Source organism: Micromys minutus (genome assembly GCF_963924665.1).
Source record: "Micromys minutus genome assembly, chromosome: 10".
Taxonomy (NCBI): domain Eukaryota; kingdom Metazoa; phylum Chordata; class Mammalia; order Rodentia; family Muridae; genus Micromys; species Micromys minutus.
The window spans coordinates 30624965-30647668 of NC_137979.1; the positions used below are offsets into that span (position 1 = coordinate 30624965).

The 22704-nt window shown below is 42.8% G+C and overlaps 1 protein-coding gene across 1 annotated transcript in view; it reads right to left on the minus strand.

Annotated features, from left to right (window-relative positions):
* Window positions 1–592: 592 nt before the first annotated feature.
* UTP6 (UTP6 small subunit processome component) overlaps window positions 593–22704 on the minus strand; it is a 26795-nt gene continuing 4683 nt past the window's right edge. Inside the window, exons 3-19 of the mRNA XM_080922528.1 lie at window positions 22644–22685; window positions 22337–22429; window positions 21179–21226; window positions 20880–20943; window positions 19285–19403; window positions 17300–17380; window positions 15287–15368; window positions 14289–14370; window positions 12341–12525; window positions 10165–10244; window positions 9739–9816; window positions 7987–8166; window positions 7162–7242; window positions 6921–7030; window positions 5460–5526; window positions 3611–3683; window positions 593–2468 (exon numbers count right to left, since the gene is read on the minus strand). Coding sequence (XP_080778654.1) covers window positions 2314–2468; window positions 3611–3683; window positions 5460–5526; window positions 6921–7030; window positions 7162–7242; window positions 7987–8166; window positions 9739–9816; window positions 10165–10244; window positions 12341–12525; window positions 14289–14370; window positions 15287–15368; window positions 17300–17380; window positions 19285–19403; window positions 20880–20943; window positions 21179–21226; window positions 22337–22429; window positions 22644–22685 — 1620 coding nt within the window. The 3' untranslated portion in view covers window positions 593–2313. The remainder of the gene's footprint in view (window positions 2469–3610; window positions 3684–5459; window positions 5527–6920; window positions 7031–7161; window positions 7243–7986; window positions 8167–9738; window positions 9817–10164; window positions 10245–12340; window positions 12526–14288; window positions 14371–15286; window positions 15369–17299; window positions 17381–19284; window positions 19404–20879; window positions 20944–21178; window positions 21227–22336; window positions 22430–22643; window positions 22686–22704) is intronic.

Here is a 22704-nt window from a genome sequence, read left to right on the forward strand (position 1 = left end):
TAAGGGTTCAATATACACTAAGGGTTGCATAATCAATCAAGAAGAGGATAAATTGGCTATCCAGTGCTACAGAAGTTAGTCAATTGCTTGAGGAAGAGATACAGTTGTCCTAGGCAAAAGAAAATGAAAAAGCCTTTAAAACTGAGGGTGGGGCTGGAGAGATGGCTCAGTGGTTAAGAGCACTGACTGCTCTTCCAGAGGTCCTGAGTTCAATTCCCAGCACCCACTTATGTGATCTGCCTTCTTCCGGAATGCAGGTGTACATGCAGATAGAGCACTCATATATGATAATAATAATAAATATATGTAAATAAATAAGTCTCAGAAAACAAAACCAAAGCTGAAGCATGTTTACATAGCATGTGTGAGGCCCTAGGTCTGATATCAGTACTGGAAAAAAGGGACAGAGAGTGAAAAGAGAAATGCTCCAGTATCAAAAACCGCAGACAGACAAAAGCATAAACTGATTTGTAAGAAATGAAAGACAAACAAAAGATTAACATTATCAATGCATTTTTTAAAGATTTATTTATTTATTTTATATATATATATATATATATATATATATATATATATATATATATGAGTACACTGTCTTCAGACACACCTGAAGAGGGCATGAGATCCCATTACAGATGGTTGTGAGCCACATGTGTTTGCTGGAAGTTGAACTCAAGACCTCTGGATGAGCAGTCAGTGCTCTTAACCACTGAGCCACCTCTCCCGGCACTCTCAATGTATTTTTAGAACATAAATTAATAAGAGAGTATTTTAAGCAATAATGTATTACTTTCTTCTACTGAATGCTGAATTATAAAATGATGAAATGAAGTGTGTAATCCCCAGTGTGGACAAGGGTGTTGCCTCTTGCATATGATGCTAGAAAGAGCAAATTGGCAAGCTTCCTTCTTTTATTTAAATTCAGCAATTTCACTGTCAAATAAGTCCCAGTGAATGTGACCAAAAATTGGCAAGAATCTTCACCAATACCTTTTATGATTTAAAAAAAAAAATTATAAACAGCAAACTCTAGCCACAGGAGATTAATGACGTAAGATAATGGAATGCTATGAATTCATTAGATGTTTCCCATGTTATTAAATGAACTTAACATTAGTTAAGGCTTACTATTAACTTGTTCTGAATACCTTCCCAATGATATCAAAATGTGAAGTTAAAATCAGGTCTTCTTGTTCAGGCTTGAGGCTGAGATAAGAGAAATGAAAGTTCAAGGCCTACCTAGACTTGAGAACTCTCAAGACCAGCCAAAACTCAGTGAGACCTGCTCAATAATATAAAAAGAGGGCTGGGCTCTGTCTCAGTGCTAAAGCTCTTGCCTCAAAGGCGTATTTAGGTTTATCAAAAACAAGCAAACAAAACTGGACTCGGTATCAAAACAAGGAAAGGACTTAATGTCAGTTCCCTCCTGCTCAGCCTCCTCCTGCTCTTGGCCTGTCCATCCTTGAGCTAAATGGTTTTCTGTGCCACCTTGACCTTCCCCAAGGACAAACTCCTCCCAGTACCCACACCTCCTTCTCTGTCGCTCATCTTCCAAGTCTCCCTTCTTTCCTGCAGGTTAAGGAAGGCTCCTATTTCTTGAATGGTTGATTTAAAAGTACAGATCCAATTCAGATACAGGAAATAAAGTTACTTCGTTCAGTTTCTCTGAGATCACAGATGGCTTTCTGCTCTGCACTGCCCTAATGAAGGAATAATCCTGGGCCCTGTGTAAAGGTCGTCTTTGTAATCATTCAAATGTTGATTTTTGTTCCACCAGAGAACTGAGTCCTGTCTGGACTTTGGTACTGTTATTTTTATAAAGCATCGCCTCCATCATATTTTGTAAACATTTGTCTCCATCACCTTCTGATTGGTTTAATAAACAGCTGATGGCTTATATAAGGGCAGGAGAAGAAAGGCGGGACATCTGGGCAGAGAGGAACTCTGGGAAGAATCGAGAGGTGGGCGATCTGCCAGCCAGACTTGGAACTCGGAGCCAAGGGGAGGTAACCAGCCATGTGGATAAATAGAACACACAAAAACACACTCTCTCCCGGGTTTGAACCGGCTCCCTCACACCTAGTCTAGATTAGAACTGTGTATGCTTAGCCTGGAACAAGAAAAGAGACTGAACCGTATGATTTCTATGTTTTAGATTTGATGGGCACCAGCAACTCTCTTTTCTCAAAGAGTGACGCCAAGTAAGAGCGTGTAACAAAAGCCAACCCGTTCTGCAGCTCACGACTCACAGCCGACTCGTCGCAAACCTCCCGGAGACTGCGACTGAGTCCGGCAAACTGGTGGTGCTCGTCACTAGTGGCCAGCCTGGTGCATGGCATGTTTAGCTACAAACAGCTCTGCTGACCGTCCCTGCAGCATTTTCATGGCTCGCCAATAGATCTGTCCGCAGTTCTCAGGTCTCCCGAAGGGATGGTTCAATTCCTCCTTGATGTAATCCATCCAAAGATCTTTAAAAGGAACCAAAAAAAAAAAAAAAAAAAAAAACTACTGTAAACAGTAAGAAAACAGGGAAGGCTTTACTTAGGCAAATTCAGTTATTTAATACTAAGCCAGTTAAAAAGGTCTAAGAAACTTCCACAAATAAAATGAGTGTAAGAAGAATTTAAACATACAAATAAAATGAGGTACTGACATGTGTAGTGTATTTAAGTAAAGCTCAGCCTATCTATTGCCTCAAACATTTATCATGTCTTCAGAGCTGAAACTTCCAAACTCCTTTCTATCCTCTCAAGACAGGGCTTCTCTGTGTAATTACCCTGGCTGCCCTGAAACTCACTCCGTAGACCAGGCTGGCGTCAAATTCTATCTGCCTCTGCCTCCGTCAGCTTCCTACCTACTTTTAAAAAGACATACTACAGTGCTGTTATCCAGTCAACCCCACACTGTGCCTCAGCAAGCTAGCCCAGTTATAACTGACTAGTCCTCCTTTCCTATAGTCCAGGCTAGCCTAGAACTCACTGCACAACCTCGACTGGCCTCAAAACTCCTGGCAACATTCCTGCTTCCATCTCTGCAGCAGTAAGATTATAGTCCTGAAGTCACTATGTCCCAGCATGCATAGTTTTTACTGATTTTATACTGTGTGTGTACATACGCAATGGCATGGCATGTGGAGGTCAGAGGACAACTTGTGTTAAGTCAGTTCTTTTTTTCTACCATGCAGGTTCGTGAGATCAAATTCATGTCTTTAGGCTTGAAAACAAGTGCCTTTGGCCATGGAGGCATCTTACTGAGCCACACAAATTCTTCTTTTTAAGAGACCCAAACCAAGCAAATCTTTCTCTGATCCAGAGTTCTTAGGAAGTAGTAGATACAAGGGCTTGCAAACTTAAGTGATAAGAAAACCCTATTGCTGCAGAGGTGGAGGCAGGAGTATTGCCAGGGGTATGCGTCTAGGCTGTGTAGTGAATTTCAGACTAGCCTGGGCTACAGAGTGAGAACCTATCTCAAAAAAACACAAGGAGGAAGGCAGGAAAAGCACTGAAGACTGTTCTATGAGGAGCCAGGGACAAACCAGACAGTATTCTAGACACATAACAGGACAGAGGCTGCATGAGCAATGCTCAAGTTCGGAACTGAAGCTACTTACCAGAATCTGTGGACCCAAACTCTCTCAGCGCCCTCTCGTAATATTCCCTCAGGTTCGCCATCTTGCAGGATTCCTGTAAGAACGGAAGATCTGGCTTCATTCATCTAATCAGAAATTCACTTAGTATTTTAAGCAACTATTACCCATTAGGTGTTTGAAGAAGGACCAAACCAGCCTAGTTTCTGAACTTATCCAAAAGAAGGAAGGAAAAACCAGGCAGGGACTGGCCTAGCAGCTAAGGACACCTGACACCAAAGCCTGACAGCCTGAGCTCAATCTGCAACACAGCAGAAAGTCCCCAGAGTTGTTCCCCTACCTTTACAGGTGCCCTGTGGCACTCATAAAATAAACAAGACCAAAAAAAATTTTTTATAAAGAAGTAAGAAAAACCATGTCTACTAGAATAAAACAAATGTCAAGCAGACAAGCACTTCTGTTGGTGTGGAGAAAAGTGTGCAACTACATTTTCAGGGTGGAGCTTGGGAGGTGTAGCAGGAATAACACCTGAAAGCCTGAGGGGCTGAGTGGGGTTTAGAAGAAATAAAGAGATGGTTGTAGAGCCTATGCTAAGGATTTCTTCCTGTTGAGTATTTGTGCTCTGACACAGTTATGGGCTCTTTAAAACATTTTTTTTTTTGAGACAAGATTTCATTATGTAGCCCAGGTTGGCACAGAGTTCATAGCAATCCTCCCGAGTTCTGGGATTAAAGGCCTGAGCTGCCACACCTGGCTCTAAAACTCTTGTATAACCAAGACACATAAATGCTTGTGCCATTCAAGGTCATCATTACAGGTAACAGTGTGGGAGGCTGTCAGTACAGCGTCCAGGAATGCGATCATGTGCTTGAGAGACCACTCCAAGAAAACAAGACAGGGGTCGTGACCTCGATTTCTCCAAAACCACAGCCATGTTCTTACAGTGTAGCCGTAGGAAGTGAGTTTACTTCAGATCACTTGTTACTGCTGTCGTCACCCGATTCCCTTTACCTGCCTCTACAGGAAAGTTTATTTTTGCCCCAGGTGGCTTGTCCTTTTGACTTCGGACAGTTTGAACTCCTCAGAGCTGTTGTCCCCAGTCCTCTCACCTCTAGAGCAGTGACAAGCTATGACCTAACAGAATAGTGGGCACCACTTTTAGCTCTGGCTGTCCTTGAACTTCTGATCCTCCTGCCTCCACCTCCTGAGTGCTGAAATAACCTCACCACGCCCAGTTCCTGCGAGGCTGAGAATTAGCTCTTCACATGCTGGGAAAGCACCTCTAGCTTCATCCCTACTATTAAATGTATTCTTTTGAGTGTATTTTCAAAGTAGATTAACATCATCTAAAAAAAAAATTTTTTTAAGATAGGGTTTCTCTGTGTATCTCTCCCTCTTATAAAGAGGGAGGGGGTGTTTGATTTTGGGTCGTTTTGGTTTTTGAGCCAGGCTCTTGATATGTAGCCCTGGCTAGCCTAGAACTCAGTACAAGAACAGGCTGGCCTCAAACTCAAGAGATCCCGAGTGCTGGGATTATACGGCCACCCTGAGCTATTAGTTTTTAACTGAGACTTTCCCACCTTTCACTCTACTCATAAGTGACAGTCAAGACCACCTGCAACAGGAATTAAGTGCTCACTCCCCAGCCTAAGACAGGAGAAGAAGAGCACATAGAGTTCAGCAGAAGCTGCACAGCCGGGAGATTCCTGTTCCTTCACTTGGTGTGATTACTACTCTTACCAGCTCTATGAAATGGCTGATCCAAGGGGCTGGGAGTTTGCCCTCAGCTCTAACAAGTTTTAAATAACACCGCACTGCTCTGACTGTAACCATAGAGATGTGTTTCCAGGCAGGAAGTGCTCAGAATACTGACCTGCTCCTTTTCAAACTGCATCATTTTCCTGAAAAACTCAACTGAAAATGGACGTCTTTCCTGCAAACTAAAAAGGAGTGAAAATGTTAGTTCCCGCGGTGACAGGAAGCTTTTTACAACTCATAAACATGGATAAATAGCCAGGCTTTGCTCCCAACGACAGGTGGTTTAATACAGCCAAACTGGATGTGATGAAGGCAGTTCCCGCCTCAGCTTGGAGTGACTGACCCTTTGCCACCCTAAAACAATCTCCCATACAAGTTCTTGTTTGTTCTTACATTTTTCTCTATGTTGCCTTGTTTGGTTTCTAAGCTCTAGGCTCAAATGACCTCCTAACTTAGTCATCTATTTTAAACAAGTGCTGCTATTAAGTTTTACTGAGGAGGAAGGTAGTAAGAATTTTGGTTTTCTTAAAAACACAGAAATATTATAAGAATCTATTTTTGTTTTAATCCCTGGTGTGAAATATGAGGCTTGGCTGCCTCAGATTTGTTCATAGCAGCTGACTATGATTTGCCTCGTGCTCTAACAGGAGCATGGTTTTGACAGGTGCAGATAGTTTCTCAGATATCTGAGTTTTTACTGACTTGACAAACAGCAACAAATTAGAGTCAACTAGCAGTCTCTGCCAGGGCTCCAGCATTTATATCTCCTCTGAAGTGTCCCCAATACCAAATGTCACACCCTGGCAGAAACTATCTGGTGAAGATCAAACTCAACCCAAGGAACTTGACGCCCCAATCAACAAGAAGCCATCTAAAAATAGTGCCGTCCCCTTTGCCCTCTGTCCCTTTTTCTCTCCTACCTAGTGATGGGGGACTGAGAGTGAAGAAGAGGAGGAGTGGAGAAGGGTGAAAGAAAAAGGTACCCGCAAAGCAGCCCATCTACAAGGAAAAATGGCTGTCCAATGCTTTCCAACTGAATTCAAAACTAGGAGTATAGTGTGGTATCAACTATGTAAGAAAGAAGGCTTAAAAGGATGTACTAGGGGCTGGAGAGATGGTTCAGTGTTCTTCCAGAGGTCCTGAGTTCAATTCCCAGCAACCACATGGTGGCTCACAACTATCTGTAATGGGATCTAGTGTGTTTGAAGACAGCTACAGTGTACTCATATACATAAATAAATAAATTTTAAAAAGGGATGTACTAGGCTGGAGATGCAGCTCAGTGGGGTCCAGCCCTTGTGCAGGTACAAGGCCCTAGGTTCAATGTCTACTGGTTTATAAAGAAATGTTGTGACAACAGACCTGCTCGTACTAAAGACATAATTACAACTATCAATGACATTGTCATTGATCTAATTGTCATTTATTTACCCCAAATGTATGAACGGCTTTAACTGTGCAAAATCAGAAAAAGGAAATAAGTTTAGAAAGTTTCTCGGATCCCCAGTGCAGACACTGCATGTGATGCACAGTCAGGAGGTATGGGCAGGACAGCTAGGACAGCACATGTGAGTACCTTTGAAACACAGCTCTGGCCTTTTTGTAGCCTCCACTCCGATAAGCCCAGTCCAGGTATTTTTCCTTCAGAGTGACTGAACTGGGACCCGTGACAGCTAAAATAGCTTTCTACATTAAAAAAAAAAAAAAAGGAACTTAGGGATATCAAAACATATGAAGACCCACCAGAGCCACCAGGTCACGACTTAGGATATGAAATACCCAATCCCTGAACAAAGGACAGAAATGGGAGCCTGTACCTTAAAGATGGCTTCCGTGTCCTCCGGGGTTTTAGCCCTTTCACACCACTCTGCCCAAGAAATCCACAAGGGCAGGCAAACCTGCTCACAAAGAAAGCCGTCAGATGGGACTAAGCAGCTCTGGAGACTCACCGGTCTCACAGCCTCCAGCCAAGTCATCCGGAGCAACGCTTTGATAATTAGTCCAATTTAACGGGAAGTCCAACTGTAGGTATCTTTAGCAATCATCTTTCAGTGAAGCAAACCAAAGCTCACAGCCATCAGCCCCAGTCTACCCAGGCCTTGTGTCTGCGGTCTGGGAGCCGGCCTGCCTGATCTCAGCGTGGAGAGGCAGACAGCAGGCAGGGAGCAGTAACAGAGTCTGTTCCCCCCGACCCTCTGCAGTCCATGTTCCCACTCACTAATACAAAAGATCACTGACAAATAAGCATAGAACATTTGGATTTTTATGATTGCAGGCTCACAAGTGAGGATATTCCATTAGTGTTTTCTATTTGTAAGATAGTTAAGCAGAATAAGAGATCTTAGGTGATTTAGTAATGTTGCACATAAAGAATTAGAAATAGAAGTAACTTTCCTATTCAATCCTTGAGCTATTACCACTTAACAATTATCACTCTAGGTTTTGCTCAACAGACAGGTGTATTACAAATGGGCTTCCACAAAAATCATAAATGTTTTCCAAAAGTTTCCAAAAAGAGGACTAAAGATATAGTTTGGCTTGCTTACCCTGCACAAAGCTCTGGGTTCAATCTTACTCATACACATAAAATAAACAAAAATAAATCTTAAAAAAGAATGACATAAAAGAAGCAGTTCACAGACCTGGGATTTGAGGTGTGCAAAGGCATCTTCAAAGTGCCTCCCCACATCTGGGCTGTTTGAGTCAATGAGCACCAGGAGCTTCGTCTGCCACATTGTTACAGAGTCCTTGAACAATTCCGTCCCAGTTTCTGCTACCTGCAGAGCTTCTTTGAGGAGGTCCTGGCGCAGCAACAAGTCAATCTAAGAAAGACAAAGCACACTGTAAAGAATCTTGAAAGCAAAATTACAGACACAAATAGATGCACATAAAGACTCTATGACAAGCTCAACAGCCTCCCACTCCACCTTGTACCACAGCTGCTAAACAGGCAGAAAGGGCAGCTGGGATTCCTCCTCCTTTCCCTGATCCTACCCAAAGGACTATCGAGTCATAAAGAGGGCTGAAGAGACAGATGGCTCAGCAGGCAAAGGAGCCTGCCGGGCAACCCTGCCAGTCTGAGTGCTCTCTCTGGATCCCACACTGAAGAAAGAATCACCTTCCAATGTACTCTCCTCATACACAGGCCAGGACTCTTACGGAGTGATGGTAATCTCCTTTAATCAGAAAACGGATGAGAGCCTAAGTAATTTAAGCAAGGACCCACACCCCTAGAGCATAGTAAAGGGAAAGCTATTTGTAGACTTGTAAGGAAACATGTATTCACTCCCTGGAGCTCACTGGTGTAACTTTTCCAAAATGCAATTTGATACTATAAAACAAGAATCATGGGGTTAGAGAGGTTAAGACTCAGGAATTAAGAGCACTAACTGCTCTACCAAAGGACTGGGGTTCAATTCCCAGTACCCACATGGCAGGCTACAGCTGTACTTAAGTCTCGGGAGATCCAACTCCTCTTCTGGCCTCCTAAGGCACCAGGTACACATGTGATGTAAAGATGCATATGCGGCCAAACACCCATATAAAATATAAAATATAAAAGTCTTTAAAACAAACAATCACCAAAATATTGAGGTTTTTTAATTTAACATATATGGCCCAAAAAATTAATTAAGAAAATCTTATCTGTTCAAATCGGTTTACAACAGAATTTTACAAAATTGGGGGGGGGGGGGACAATGAACAGCAGTCTGTAGCTAGTTTCTATATAACTAGCACTCTAGGAATTAGCCCTCACCTTCAGCACCTAGGCTTTTACCTGGGTGCTGGGGTTCCAGACCCTGAACTGAATAGATGAACTGCCCAGCACTGGGATCACAGTGCCAATACCATAAAAATGAGTCAGGGAAAGCAAAGGGAGGGAGAGAGATGAAAACAGGCAAAGTTGGGAAAGAAAAGGGAGGAAGTGAGAGGAAGAGAACCCAGGAAGGAAGAGAAGTGGAAGGGAGGAAAAGGAAATGGGGAGGGAAGGGAAGAGAAGGGGGAGGGGAGGGCTGGAGAGGTGGTCCTACAGTTAAGAAAACGAACTAATCTTCCAGAGGACTCAGGTTAAATTCTCAGCACCCACACAGCAGCTAACAACCATCTGTAACTCCAACCAGTTCCAGGAAATTCAACTCTTCTAGCCTGCACATACATGGTATACACACACACACACACACATACACACACACACACACACACACACACACACACACACTCATGACATAAAACAAAAATAAAATCCTTAAGAAAAAGAGAAGGGGTGTGGAAGAGAAGAGACTTGAAGGAGGAGGGCTGTGGGGAGAAAGTGACTGCTTCAGCCAGCACACTCTGCTCACATGTACCTTAATCAGAATAAAGCAAATCTAACAAGCAGTAAATGTGTGCCTTACCCACTGCTTGTACTGGACTTCAGAAAGGAGCTTCCGATCATGGGCCTTCCTGAATGCAAACACGGCTCTTTCCAGCCTCTGGAATCAGAAACATGTCAGGTTATTAAGTCGATTCTGGCAGGGGCCTCTGGACACTGAGCTGGGCAAAAGTGATTTTGCACAATTCTGAGAATCCAGAGATGGCACTGAGTTCTGAACAGGGCGTAGCTCAGGAAGAGATGAGCTAAGCACCTGTACCTGGCACAGTCCCATCAGCAGAAAGCCCTCTTATACCAGATTAAGGGCAAACCAGACTGGATCTTCATGGCAGGCCACCCACAGCACAAAGCAAGTGAGTATCCTGAAACGCTGGAAGCTGCCCAGTGTCCTTCTCTAGAGAAGACACTTCCTAACCCCTCACCGTAGCTATGCCACGTGAATCCTTACCTGCCCTCGGAGGGGCACACTGCTGGTCTTCTTAGAAAACCTCTCCAAGCAAAAGGTGATGTAACACTTCCACATGGCCGCTGAAAAAGTCAGATGACACCAATTAGGTCCCCAGTCCTCTTAGTCCACACACCTTCCTTTCAAGAGGAAACTCCTCTGGACAAAGTTTAAATGAGGAGCTGGAGACGCCCGGATGGTTAAGAGCACTCGCTGTTCTTCCGGACGACCCTTAGGATTCTAGCAGTTAAACTGGGCAGCTCACAACCCATTTAACTCCAGCTCTAAGAGACCCTACAACCTCTTTCAGCTTCTGTGGGTACCAGCACATGTGACATACATTCACATAAAATAAAAAAATAAAAGTGAATTGTTTTTAAAAATAAAGTTTAAATTAGCCTGGCTTTAATAACCATTATTCCCACTGTATCAATTAAACATATCAGATATTGGGAGAAAGCAAATGAGCAATCATAGGAACTCAAATCCTTGTCTAGGCTTTCTGTCGCCGCTGCCTTTATTATCCAATATTACCAATCTCTAATGACAGGTACAGGATGAATACCTATGTCGTAACTCGCCCTTTAACCCCAGCACTGAGGAGGCAGACAGGCAGAATTCAAAGCCACCCAAGTCTACTCTGAAAGTTCTGGGCTAGCCAAGGCTACATAGTGAAACCCTGTCTCCAATTTAAAAAAAGAAAAAAGATATAGAATAATAAACTATCTTCTGAATTATAATGTCTTAGGGTTTGGAAATTGGCTTACTTTGTTTTGTTTGGTTTGGTTTTCTGAGACAGGTACCATGGAGCTCAGTCTCTAGCTAAGGATAACCTTGAACTCTGGATCCTCTACTTGCAGTTTATTCCAGTGCTGGAGATCAAGCCCAGGGCTTCATATGTTCCACACAGCACTTTACCAACTAAGCTACATCCCCACCCCTTAAATTATACTTAAGCATTATTTCTGTAAAACAAAGGAACATAAATACTCTATTACTGAAGAACTTCACAAAAGCTCTAGCACATAGCTATAATCACAAAACACAGGAGGCAGAGGCAGGTGGGTCAAGAGTTCAAGGCCAGCCTAGGTTACATGAAATCTCATTATGAAAAAGTCTAGCTTTCACCATCACAGAAAGAACAACTAGAAAGAAGCATATAGAACTAAGTATATAGCTCAGTTGGTAGAGTGCTTGTCTAAAATGCAGAAGACTCCACACATACTAATTCAGAAGTTCAAGGTCACTGTGGCCTATCTAGTGGATTGAGGTTAGCCTGGGATGCATGAGGTCCTGTCTCAAAAAGGAAAAGGAAGTATAAAAAGGCTAGCAAGACAGCTCAACAAATAAAGGCTCTTGATGCCAAGCCTGATGACCGCAGCCCAATTCCTAGGTAGGGCCCACATATCAGGCGAGAACCAGGGGCTAAAGAGATGGCTCAGCAGTTAAGGCACAGTCTACTCTCCAAGAGGTCCTGAGTTTGATGCCCAGCAACTACACAGCCCAGCTCATAGCTTTATAATATGACCGAATGCCCTCTTCTGGCATGCAGGTATACATGCAGATAGAGCACTCATATACATAAAATAAATAAATCTTAAATAAATAAATAAATAATCTAAAAAGAGCTGGAGAGATGGCTCAGCAGTTAAGAGCACTGACTATTCTTCCAGAGGGCCTGAGTTCAATTCCCAGCAACTACATGGCAGCTCACAATCATCTGTAATGGGATCCAATATCTTCTTCTGGTGTGTCTGAAGGCAGTCATATATGTTAAATAAATAAATCTTTAAAAACAAGAGAGAGTGAGGGGAAGAAAAAGGAGAGAACCCACTGCAGTGAACTCTCTGTTCTCTGACCACAACATGTATGCTATGGCATGCACTCACAGACATACATGATAGATAGATAGATAGATAGATAGATAGATAGATAGATAGATAGACAGATAGATAAAGTACATGTAACTTTTTTAATTTAAGGAAAGAAAAAGCAAGCCAGGCACACTATAAACTGTCCCATACAGAGATCTCCTTTTTTTCTTCTCTACTAGGAACTGAGCTCAGGGCACATGCTTGCTGGGTAAGTGCCCTACCACCAAGCTCTATACACAGACTGAGAATCAGACTGACCTTTCACAGTCCTGTACCATTACTCTTACACCACGAGACACACTCACCTGTAGGCAGGGTCCTCACTGCCTCTTCATACACCGCACAGCACCTTTCCTCCCTCCGGCCCAAATCCACTGTTTTGGCTTCTTTTGACACAGGCTGCTCTTCACCTGGCCGGGACTCCATCTCTAATTCTCGTCTTGCCACATAATCCCAAGTGAGTGGGTCATCAGAGTGCAGAGCCTGAAGGCTAAAAATTAATAGTTCACTGGCACCTGCCCCATGATAGAAACTGACTGAGAATAAAAGAATTATTATGGTCTGCAAAAGGACACAGGATGCCCTGACAGCTGCAATAACACAAGAGTAATTTCCTAACAGGCGTTCCTGAACAACTTAATGAACAGACTAATCAATGGAACCAAGTTGTTACATATCAGTTGGATTTCCGCATCGTATACAAATGTTAACTTTTAGCATGGTGGCACCAGCCTGTCCTCCCAGCATTCAGAAGCCTGAGGCAGAATGATTCCCACAAATTCTAGGCCAGCCTAGTGAGCTGCAGTCCCTCTTTAGAAATAAACAAACAAAACCCCCAAAAATGGTAATTTTAAAATTATTATAGCTCTTTCCAAATCCCATCAGTAGTTGCCTGCGGCCACAGATGCCTCTGTGAGCCCTGCAGAGCCTGGTCTCTTGAATTCTAACAGAGGCAGAGAGAAAGCATAACTGAACTCTCTACCAAAACCCTGAAGCCATCCAGAGAACAAACCGATGTATGTTCTAGCTTAACACCTATGACATCAAGAAGTGGAACCTAAGAACAAAAGTGCCTAATGTAAACATTACACAGTAGATTCAATGAGAAGCACCCGCAAAGGTCCATGAACTTGAGCACTCAGTCTCTGGTTTGTTGGCATTATTTGGTGAGGCTGTGGAATTTGAAGAAAGAACATCGATGGGGGCAGGATTTGTGGGTTTAGAACCATACTTCATTTCCTGCTCATTCACTCTGCTTCCTGTGAGCAGGTGAAGACGCCATCAGCCAACTTTCTGTTTGCACACATGCTATGCCTTTCCCACTATTATGGACTCTAAGCTTCTGGAACCATAAGCCAAAATAAACTCTTTTTTCTCTAAATCATTTTTGGTCACTGTACTGGCTGGTTTTGTGTCAACTTGACACAAGCTGGTGTCATCACAGAGAAAAGAGCCTCAGCTGAGGAAATGCCTCCATGAGATCCAGCTGTAAGGCATTTTCTCAATTAGTGATCAAGGGTGGGAGGGCCCAGCCATTGTGGGTGGAGCCATCCCTGGGCTGGTAGACCTGGGTTCTGTAAGAAAGCAGGCTGCGCAAGCCAAGGGAAGCAAGCCAGTAAGTAACATCCCTCCATGGCCTCTGCATCAGCTTCTGCTTCCTGACCTGCTTGAGTTCCAGTCCTGACTTCCTCTGGTGATGAACAGCAGTGTGTAAGCTGAATAAACCCTTTCCTCCCCAACTTGCTTCTTAATCATGATGTTTGTGCAGGAATAGAAACCCTGACTAAGACAGTAACAGTGTTTCATAATTTCATCAGCACAAAAATTAACTAATATGCACAAATATTTCTTAAATGCCAGAATCAGACACTGCAGATTAAAGTGCCAACAGTACTTAGCTATGAAGAGTTATGAATACAACTCTGATTTTGCAGAAAAGAACATGTATTGACATAAGCTTTTGGGATATGTTTGTAAAATGCATTCTATTTCTGAAATGAAGCCAACTATGCCAAAGAACCACTGCGGGAATATATAATTTCTATTCATAATATAGCATAATTTTTCCTAAGGCTTGTAAAGGCTATTCCTACTCTTATTTTTATTTTGTTTTGGTTTTTATTTAAGATTTATTTATTTATGTATACAAGTGCTCTATCTGCATGCACACCTGCATGCCAAAGAGAGCATCAGATCCCATTATAGATGTTACAAGCATAGAACACACGTTGGCCTCACCATTGTTTTACTTACTCACTATAAATTTCCCTCTGCAGGTCTTTGGCAAAATCAAACAGTTGAGCAATAGCAAGAAGTGACACATGGAATTCTGCACCTAAAATTTAAAAATAGAGGGAGAGAGCGATCTGCTGCTGGTTAAACCGCAAAGACACTTCATCCTAAGCACGCCATTTTCTTTATGTATTAGAGTTAGTCTTTTGGGGGTTGTTGTCTTTTACATTGAGACAGGGCCTCACTCTTTAACCACGGCTGGCTTCTACTCATCCCCCGAAACCCTAATGTTTGGGATCAAACCTACAGCCTTGTGCATGGGAGGCAAGCACTTTATCGCTAAGATACAAGCCCTATCTCATTTCATTACAAGCCTCCAATTCATGAACCTCCTGTCTCAGCAGGTGTTAGGTGGCACTTTATCAAGCTTTGTTTTTGTTTTCCTGGTGCTGGATCAAACCCATGACCTCATACATTATGTACCACTAAGCTATGCTCATAGTAAGAAGAGGTAACCTGGGGCTGGAGAGATGGCTCAGCGGTTAAGAGCACTGAGTGCTCTTCCAGAGGTCCTGAGTTCAATTCCCAGAAACCACATGGTGGCTCACAACCATCTGTAACGAGAGCTGATGCCCTCTTCTGGTGTGTCTGAAGACAGCTACAGTGTACTCATATACAGGAAATAAATGAATAAATATTTAAAAAAAAAAAAAAAAAAGAGGTAACCTTCTTACTTCAAAGATAGGAGATATTTCTATACCCCTGCCACATGTACAAAGACATTAATATTTTGAAATATTTCTAACTATTCTTATGTTTTGTAAACTTGTGGGCATATAAGGCAAAGACCATATCATCTACAGCTTCTCAACTCCCCCAATAAAACCTTATTGAATTGCCTGATGACAGCTCAGAAGGAAGCTTTTTCTGAAGACACAGTATAGTCTGCCTACAGGCTAACAGTCCTCGTCATCACAAACAGAACACCTACCAAAAGTAAGTATCTAGAGGACACCTACCTTTTATCTTGCTTGTAGAATTTTTGTAAATGATCCGAGCCAACTCGCCTTTAAGGATTTCTTCAGGATGATCGAAATTCTCCTACAAAGTGTTACATCAGCTGTGACTGAAAAGGCACTATCAGGAAGTTCCAAAAATAAAAACCAAACCCCCAGGATGGAGATTAACAGGCCTGGACTCCCAGCACCACAGGACCTCTGACGAATCACAGCTCCTTTACTCGTAAGGTGTGCAGCTTGACCATCAACGTCACCAGCTGCTTCTCTAAGGGTCCTGACTCTCTATTTAGAGCAGAGCAGATCCAGTTGCACACACACCAATTGTCCTTCTCTTTGGTATTTTGAATAAAAAAAAAAAAAAAAAACGTTCTGTGGGCTGGGGAAATGGCTCAGTTGATGAAGTGCTTGTTACACAAGTAGAAGGACACAAGTGTATAACTCCAGTACTTATGCAAAATGCCAGGTGTGGTGGCAGGCACCTGTAACCCCAGTACTAGGGGAGAAAAGACAGGGATCAATGGGGCCTACTGACAGCTAGTCTGACAAACTGGTAAGTTCCACGTTCAGTGAGAGGCCCCTGTCTCAAAAACTAGGATGGAAAGGACCACTGCTTATGACAGTCTGATCCCTGGAACTCACGTGGTAGATTACAGTGCCTGTAAAACACCCTGCCCCACCCAACACAGACACAAACAGATGAATAAAAGTATCTAGGCACAGTTTAATCCCAGTGTTTAGGAGGCAGAGGCAGGTGGGTCTCTGAGTTCAAGGCCAGTATGGCCAACATAAGAGATCCCTGTCTCGAAACAAATGAAAAACATTAATTTCTTTATTTTAATGATAATAAGGGCCAGTGAGAGAATGCATTGGTAAAGGTGCCTGCTACCAGACCTGACGACCTGATCAGGATCCCTGAGGCTAATGATGGAGAGAGAGCCAGCTCCTCTAAGTTACCCATCCTGACATGCTCACTGTGGCTCGGTGAGGAAAAGCGCCTGATGCTGACTGACCACCCACGATGGACCTCCAGGGCCCATGTGACAAACGGAGAACCAACTTCTGCAAGCTGTCCTGTGACCTCCACATACCTGACATGTACCCCCCTCAAAACATCATCCTCAAATGTAATTAAAAGATAAAACATAAGGTAGAAAAGCAGTTGAAGGGACACATATCAACCTCTGACTATCACTTACATGTACACACATGTACTCTCATACTGCCTCACATGTACACATAAACATACTCTGCACATGCACACCCCACCTACGTACAAGGTTGTGAGCTAAAAACACAATAATGGTACAGCAAGTTCTTCTCTGTTTTAGTTTTTCTGGTTAACCTTTTTGAAGACAGGGTCTTGGCTGGAGAGATGGCTCAGTGGTTAAGAGCACTGACCGCTCTTCCAGAGGTCCTGAGTTCAAATCCCAGCAACTACATGGTGGCTCACAACCATCTGTAATGAGATCTAATGCCCTCTTCTGACATACAGAACACTGTGTATATAATAAATAAATAGATCTTAAAAAAAAAAAAAAAACAAAAAAAAAAAAAGACAGAGTATTGCCCAGGCTGGTCCAGAAATCACAATCCTTTTGGCTCAGACTCACAAATACCAGAATTACAGGTATGCCTCCTAACAGTATCTCTGACATTAAAGAAAATGTCAAAGCTTTTTCTTTATTCAGTTGCATTAAAAATTATATAAAAAGGAAAAGAGGCAGGGATGATAGAGCACAACTTTAATCTCACCGCTCAGAAGGCTGAGGCAGGAGGAGCAAGAGCCCATACACTGGCTCGGTGGGGAAAAGAGAGAACAAGTCCCTTACGTTGTCCTTGACAAACACCATGACATAAGCACACACTAAAAATTAAAATAACTTACAAACTCATTTGAAAGTGAAAAAAATGTAACATTAAATTGGAAGGAAAAGTGTAATTCAAAGATTCGTCTTTTATTTCTGAGGTGGCTCGAGAGACTAACAACTCTAAGAGCTGCAGACACTAGCTTACCATATCCTCCATGGCGGCCTTCTCAAATTCCTGCTTTTCCTTTCTCAGTTTCTCTGCATGCATCAGCTCCATCCTAAAGTACTAAAAAAAAAAAAAAAAAGGAAATAATGACCTAAAAGTCCTTAGAGATGCTTTTTAAATTAAAACTATTCAAGATAGCTTATTTAAAAAAAAAAAAAAAAAATACTATCTGATCCAGGAAAATGAGGGGAGCGTGTTTTACTTTGGAATGAAGCTAGCTGACACCAAGGAGGTCAGATGAAGAAGACGACTCTGAGATTGTTTGATCTGCAATCCATGTGCATGAGTCAAAGTTTCTGCAAATGGTTTCATTTAAACTCACCCAAGTACAGTAAAACGCCTTTGTACTGAATGGTTAATCCAGATTTCTATCCCATTTAGCAACATAGGAGACATACAAGAATGTGTTTACTAAACAAAACTTTCATTTCCTTAGGACGGTGGTTTGAATGAGAATGGCTCCCACAGGCTCATGCATTCGAATGCTTGCTCCCCAGTTGGTGGAACTATTTAGAAAGGATTAGGAGGTGTGGCCTTGTTGACAGTACATATGTCCTTAGGATGGGCTTTCAGGTTTCAAAGACACACACCACTCGAAATTAGCTCCCTCTCTGCCTCATGTTTATGGATCAGATATAAGCTCTCAGCTACTGACCCAGCACAGCACCATGCCTGCCTGCCCTGCTGCAAAGTATGGTGGCCTTTGATCCCAGCATTGGGAGGCAAAGGCAGGAGGATCTCTGAATTCAGGGCCAGCTATATATTGAGTTCCATGACAGAGACCCTATCTCAAAAAAAAAAAAAAGATAACTAAGACATTTAGTCTCACAAAATAATAGTTAGAAGATGGATCACTAGTCATACCAAGATCCAGGAAAGTACCAATGCACACTGACATGGCCTCAAAACATCAGCCTTTTGATCCATATGCACACTCATGGGCATGGGTGTGCAAACGCACACGCACAAAACAGTAATAATTTCATTTTTGAAAATTATTAATATTTGCCAGGCAGTGGCGGTGCACAGCTTTAATGCCAGCATGAAGCAAAGACAGTTGGGGTCTGAGTTTGAAGCCCAGCATGGTCTACAGAGAGTTTTAGGACAGCCAGGACTATACAAAGAAACTCTGTCTCAAAAAGAAAAAACGAAAAAGTCCTATTTGGCTGGAGAGATGGCTCAGCAGTTTAGAGTAGTTGTTACTGAAGACCCAGCTTCGATTCTCAGAACCCATATAGTGCTCACAACTGTCTGTAACTCCAATCCCAGGGTATCTGATGCTGTCTCCACAGGTACCCATTCTTACAAGCAGGTAAAACACTCATATACATAAAATAACAGAGCATGGTGGCACATGCCTTTAATCCTAACCCCCGGAAGGCTAGAGCAGGTTATCTTTCTGACTTTGAGGCCAACCTGGTCTGTAGAGAGAGTACCAGGACAGCAAAGGCTATATACCAAGTCAAAAAAAAGGAAGAAAAAATAATTTAATTAGCATTTTAATGTTACTCTATTTGTTTTGTTTTTTGTTTAATTATGTTTTATGTGTATGGATGTTTTGCCTACAGGTATGTCTGTGCAGCACCTGGTGCTCTTAGAGTCAACAAGAGAGTGCCGGATCCCCTGGAGTTACAGAAGATTGTGAGTCAACATGTTGGTGGTGGGAACTGAATCTGGATTCTCTGCAAAAGCAGCTGGTGCTGTCACTGCTGAGCCATCTTTCCAGCACCTCTGTTTTTAAAAGTAACAACCAAATTTTCACGAAGCACAGTTCCCCCATGAGAAAACAGAGTGCACAGAGGAGGGATAACTTCATCTTATCAGAGACACTGCTGTCTCATTCTGAGGGTCGCAGAGACATCTCTCTCTCAGTGCAGAGAGGAGGAGGGATAACTTCATCTTATCAGAGACACTGCTGTCTCACTCTGAGGGTCGCAGAGACATCTCTCTCTCATCCTACTCACTTCCTGATAGAGCTTTGGACACTCGGGATGGAAGCGTAGAGCCCGAAGAAATAACTGCCGGGCACTTTCTGAAGACAAGCGATCTTCCATTTCCCACTTGGCTGCCATAATCCACAAAGCTATAGGAGAAAAAAAATACACTTAATTTCAGTAAACAATCAATGCTCCAATTTTTATACTCTGAGTTACTTGTTAATCTTACAATAGGAAAAAGAGAGGGGTTGAGGGAGTTTCTAATGTAAGTTTGACAACTCCATCTAAAGTCATAAAAGGGGCTGGCAAGCTAGCTCAGCAGGGAAAGGGGCTTGCTACCTATCTAATGACTTGAATTTCATTTCTAGAACCCACAGTAGAAAAGAGCTGCCTTCTACAAATTTCCCTCTGAACTCTGTGCAACAGCACATGCATACCCACACATATGCCACATGCTTACACATACACAAAATGACCCCTGCTTGGTAATCACATCTGAACTTTCTGGGAGGGTCACAAATAGTGGCAAGCCATTGCTTTCTTGAGCATGTGAGTCCTGAAACTGGGTATGAACCTTCCCAGTCTCCTGGGTTACCAAAGTAGTTTCCTTAGCGACTGACATAGTCCCTCCAGAAACCTCAACTTAGGAATCACACCTGCTCTAGGGACGATAGACAGGCCTTCGAACTGCTAAGATCATTGGATTCCTGTCTGAGAACAGTCACTGGAGAGCAGCGTGACCTTACTCACCACTCACAGAATTTTCTCTTATACTTTGTGCACACAATGTATTAACCAGCCTACCTGTCAGGATTTCTATTCCTGCACAAACGTCATGACCAAGAAGCAAGTTGGGGAGGAAAGGGTTTATTCAGCTTACACTTCCACATTGCTGTTCATCACCAAAGGAAGTCAGGACTGGAACTCAAGCAGGTCAGGAAGCAGGAGCTGATGCAGAGGCCATGGAGGGATGTTGCTTACTGGCCTGCTTGAGTTCCAGTCCTGAGTCAAAGCCAGCCTAGACACAGCAAGTTCTAGGTGAAAAAAGCTTTAAGTCCAGGCTTGGTGGATCACACCTTTAATCCCAATGCTTAAGAGACAAGCATGCAGATCCCTGAGTTCAAAGTCAGTCTTTGCCTAGCAGCCTTCAGATGAAGATGTAGAACTCTCAACTCTGCCTGTACCATGCCAACCTGGATGCTGCTATGCTTCTGCCTTGATAATAATGGACTGAACCTTGGAACCTGTAAGCCAGCTTCAATTAAATGTTGTCCTTATAAGAGTTGCCTTGGTCATGGTGTCTGTTCACAGCAGTAAAACCCTAAGTAAGGCACCACCTTATAAATCTACGTTATTTTCTCCTCCTTCTAATATTAGACTCACTCAGCACCGACTGCCTCCACATAAAACGCACCCAACAGAACCAGCAATGACTCTCTCTCAGCTAAAAGAAAAACACAACACGTGGCACAGTGATGGGACAGGCACAGCAAGGTGGGATAGATAAACTAAGACACAGCAAACTGTCTTAGCTCAAGGACTCCAAATACTTTCCGAGGTTCGTCAAGCACAACAGACTCTAAAGTGGCCTGATTTTGAATAAAATGTAGATTTTGGTATACCTGGCTTGTTTGAATGAATGGCAAGCATGGTAGAGAATATCTTGCTAAGGTGAGCTTTGGTGCCCTGTAAAAGAAGAGGAAAACACAATCACAGCTACTAAACCGTAAGACAGACAGACAGACAGACAGACAGACAGATAAGATAGGTATACATAAAATGATTTTCTTTTCACATGACTTACATGGTCGATATACAAATGTGACACTAGGACCCAGCTTCTTGAAAAACATGGTGTTCAGTAACACAGAATGAAACTTAAGAGGAAAGAGAAGGAGAAGCTACATATGGCTTTACTTACCCATTTCTTACAAAAAACTATATAGGACAGCCAAAGTTGGACATCGTCCTGCAAGGAAAGCGCAGGATAAGATATGCATTAACTCACTTCAATGAAGACAGGCACGCTCCAAAAGAGCCAGTATGCCACACTCTTCACCTGAGTGTCTTCCTCGCTGAAGCCTGAGTTCTCTCAACAATGAGAACCAATCTAACTCTAACTCCCACTGACCATGTTCCAAGACAAAATCTGTATCTAGCTAATATGTGCAGTGAAATTCTAACAGCTTCTGAAACCAGTAAAGAAACACAAAACCTTCCATTCTCAGAAATCTAAAGCACATCTCAGACATTCATCAGTCCCCAGCAAAACTAAGCATCAGCTCACTGGGGGGCTGCCCACATCCAAGCCATCACCAACCGTCTCCCTGGTGATTTCCTTTACTGCCTTTCCCCTGACAGTGTCCCATGTACCGCACACTAGACAGACCTCCTTTTTCACAAGCACAATACCTGGGGCAAAGAGGCTAGTAATATGTAAGTGAGGGTAAATAAGTCAGCTGTCAACAAAAAAGCATTGATATCAACTGTCTTAAGCAGAGGGTAACCTTGAACTTCTGATCCTCCTGCCTCTCCCTTAACTCTGGTATTATAGGCTTGTGCCACCACACATTTGAGATGCTGGGGACTGAACCCAGGGCTCTATACATGCTAGGTAAGCCCCTCTCCATCCGCTTTTCGGTTTTCTCAGACAGGCTATCCCTGTGTGGTTCTGGATATCCTAGAACTCACTCTGTAGATCAGGCTGGTCTCGAACTCAAGAGATGTGCCTGCCTCTGCCTCCTGAGTGCCAGAATTTACAAGTTTGCATCACCATGCCCAGTTCTTTTGATTCTTCTAATCCCTAATAATGTATTAAACACAGTGCTTAGTATCATCATCACAGAGTAGCACCACAGTGATGAGATGAACCTTCTTTAATGGCTGTGTGGCTCAAAGCCTGTTTCAAGCAATGGCATCATCATGGAAGTACCGAGAACTGGAGAGGAACAGAAAGGACGTGGCATTTAAACAACCAAACATCCAACTCCTGTGCACCAGCTTGTGCCACACATAAACTATGCACTGGCACATGTGACATACACCGGCATGTCTCTTCCAGTATGCACTAATCACTTACTTTCCACTTCGCTGAAGCACGACCAAAGATACCTTGTACCCGATGCACAATAGAATATTCGATCTCATTCTTCTTAAATGAATATTTAATTCTCTAAAAGGAACAAAAACAAAGTCCCAGTTAATTAGTCACATTTATCCAATGTAGCCTTCACAAATGCTCACTCTCAGTACCGCCAAAAAAAAAAAGGAAAGGGGAAAAAAAAAAATCAGAAAATTTCAAGTATGCACAGCACTGGCTATCAACAATCAGTGTCTCCCCAACATAAAACAAACTTTAAAAAAAAAAAAATTAAGCATTAACTTACTGCCCTTCTTCTCTGGATCAGCTCCAAAAGATTAATTTCATACTGTGGGGAGTGGGGTAGG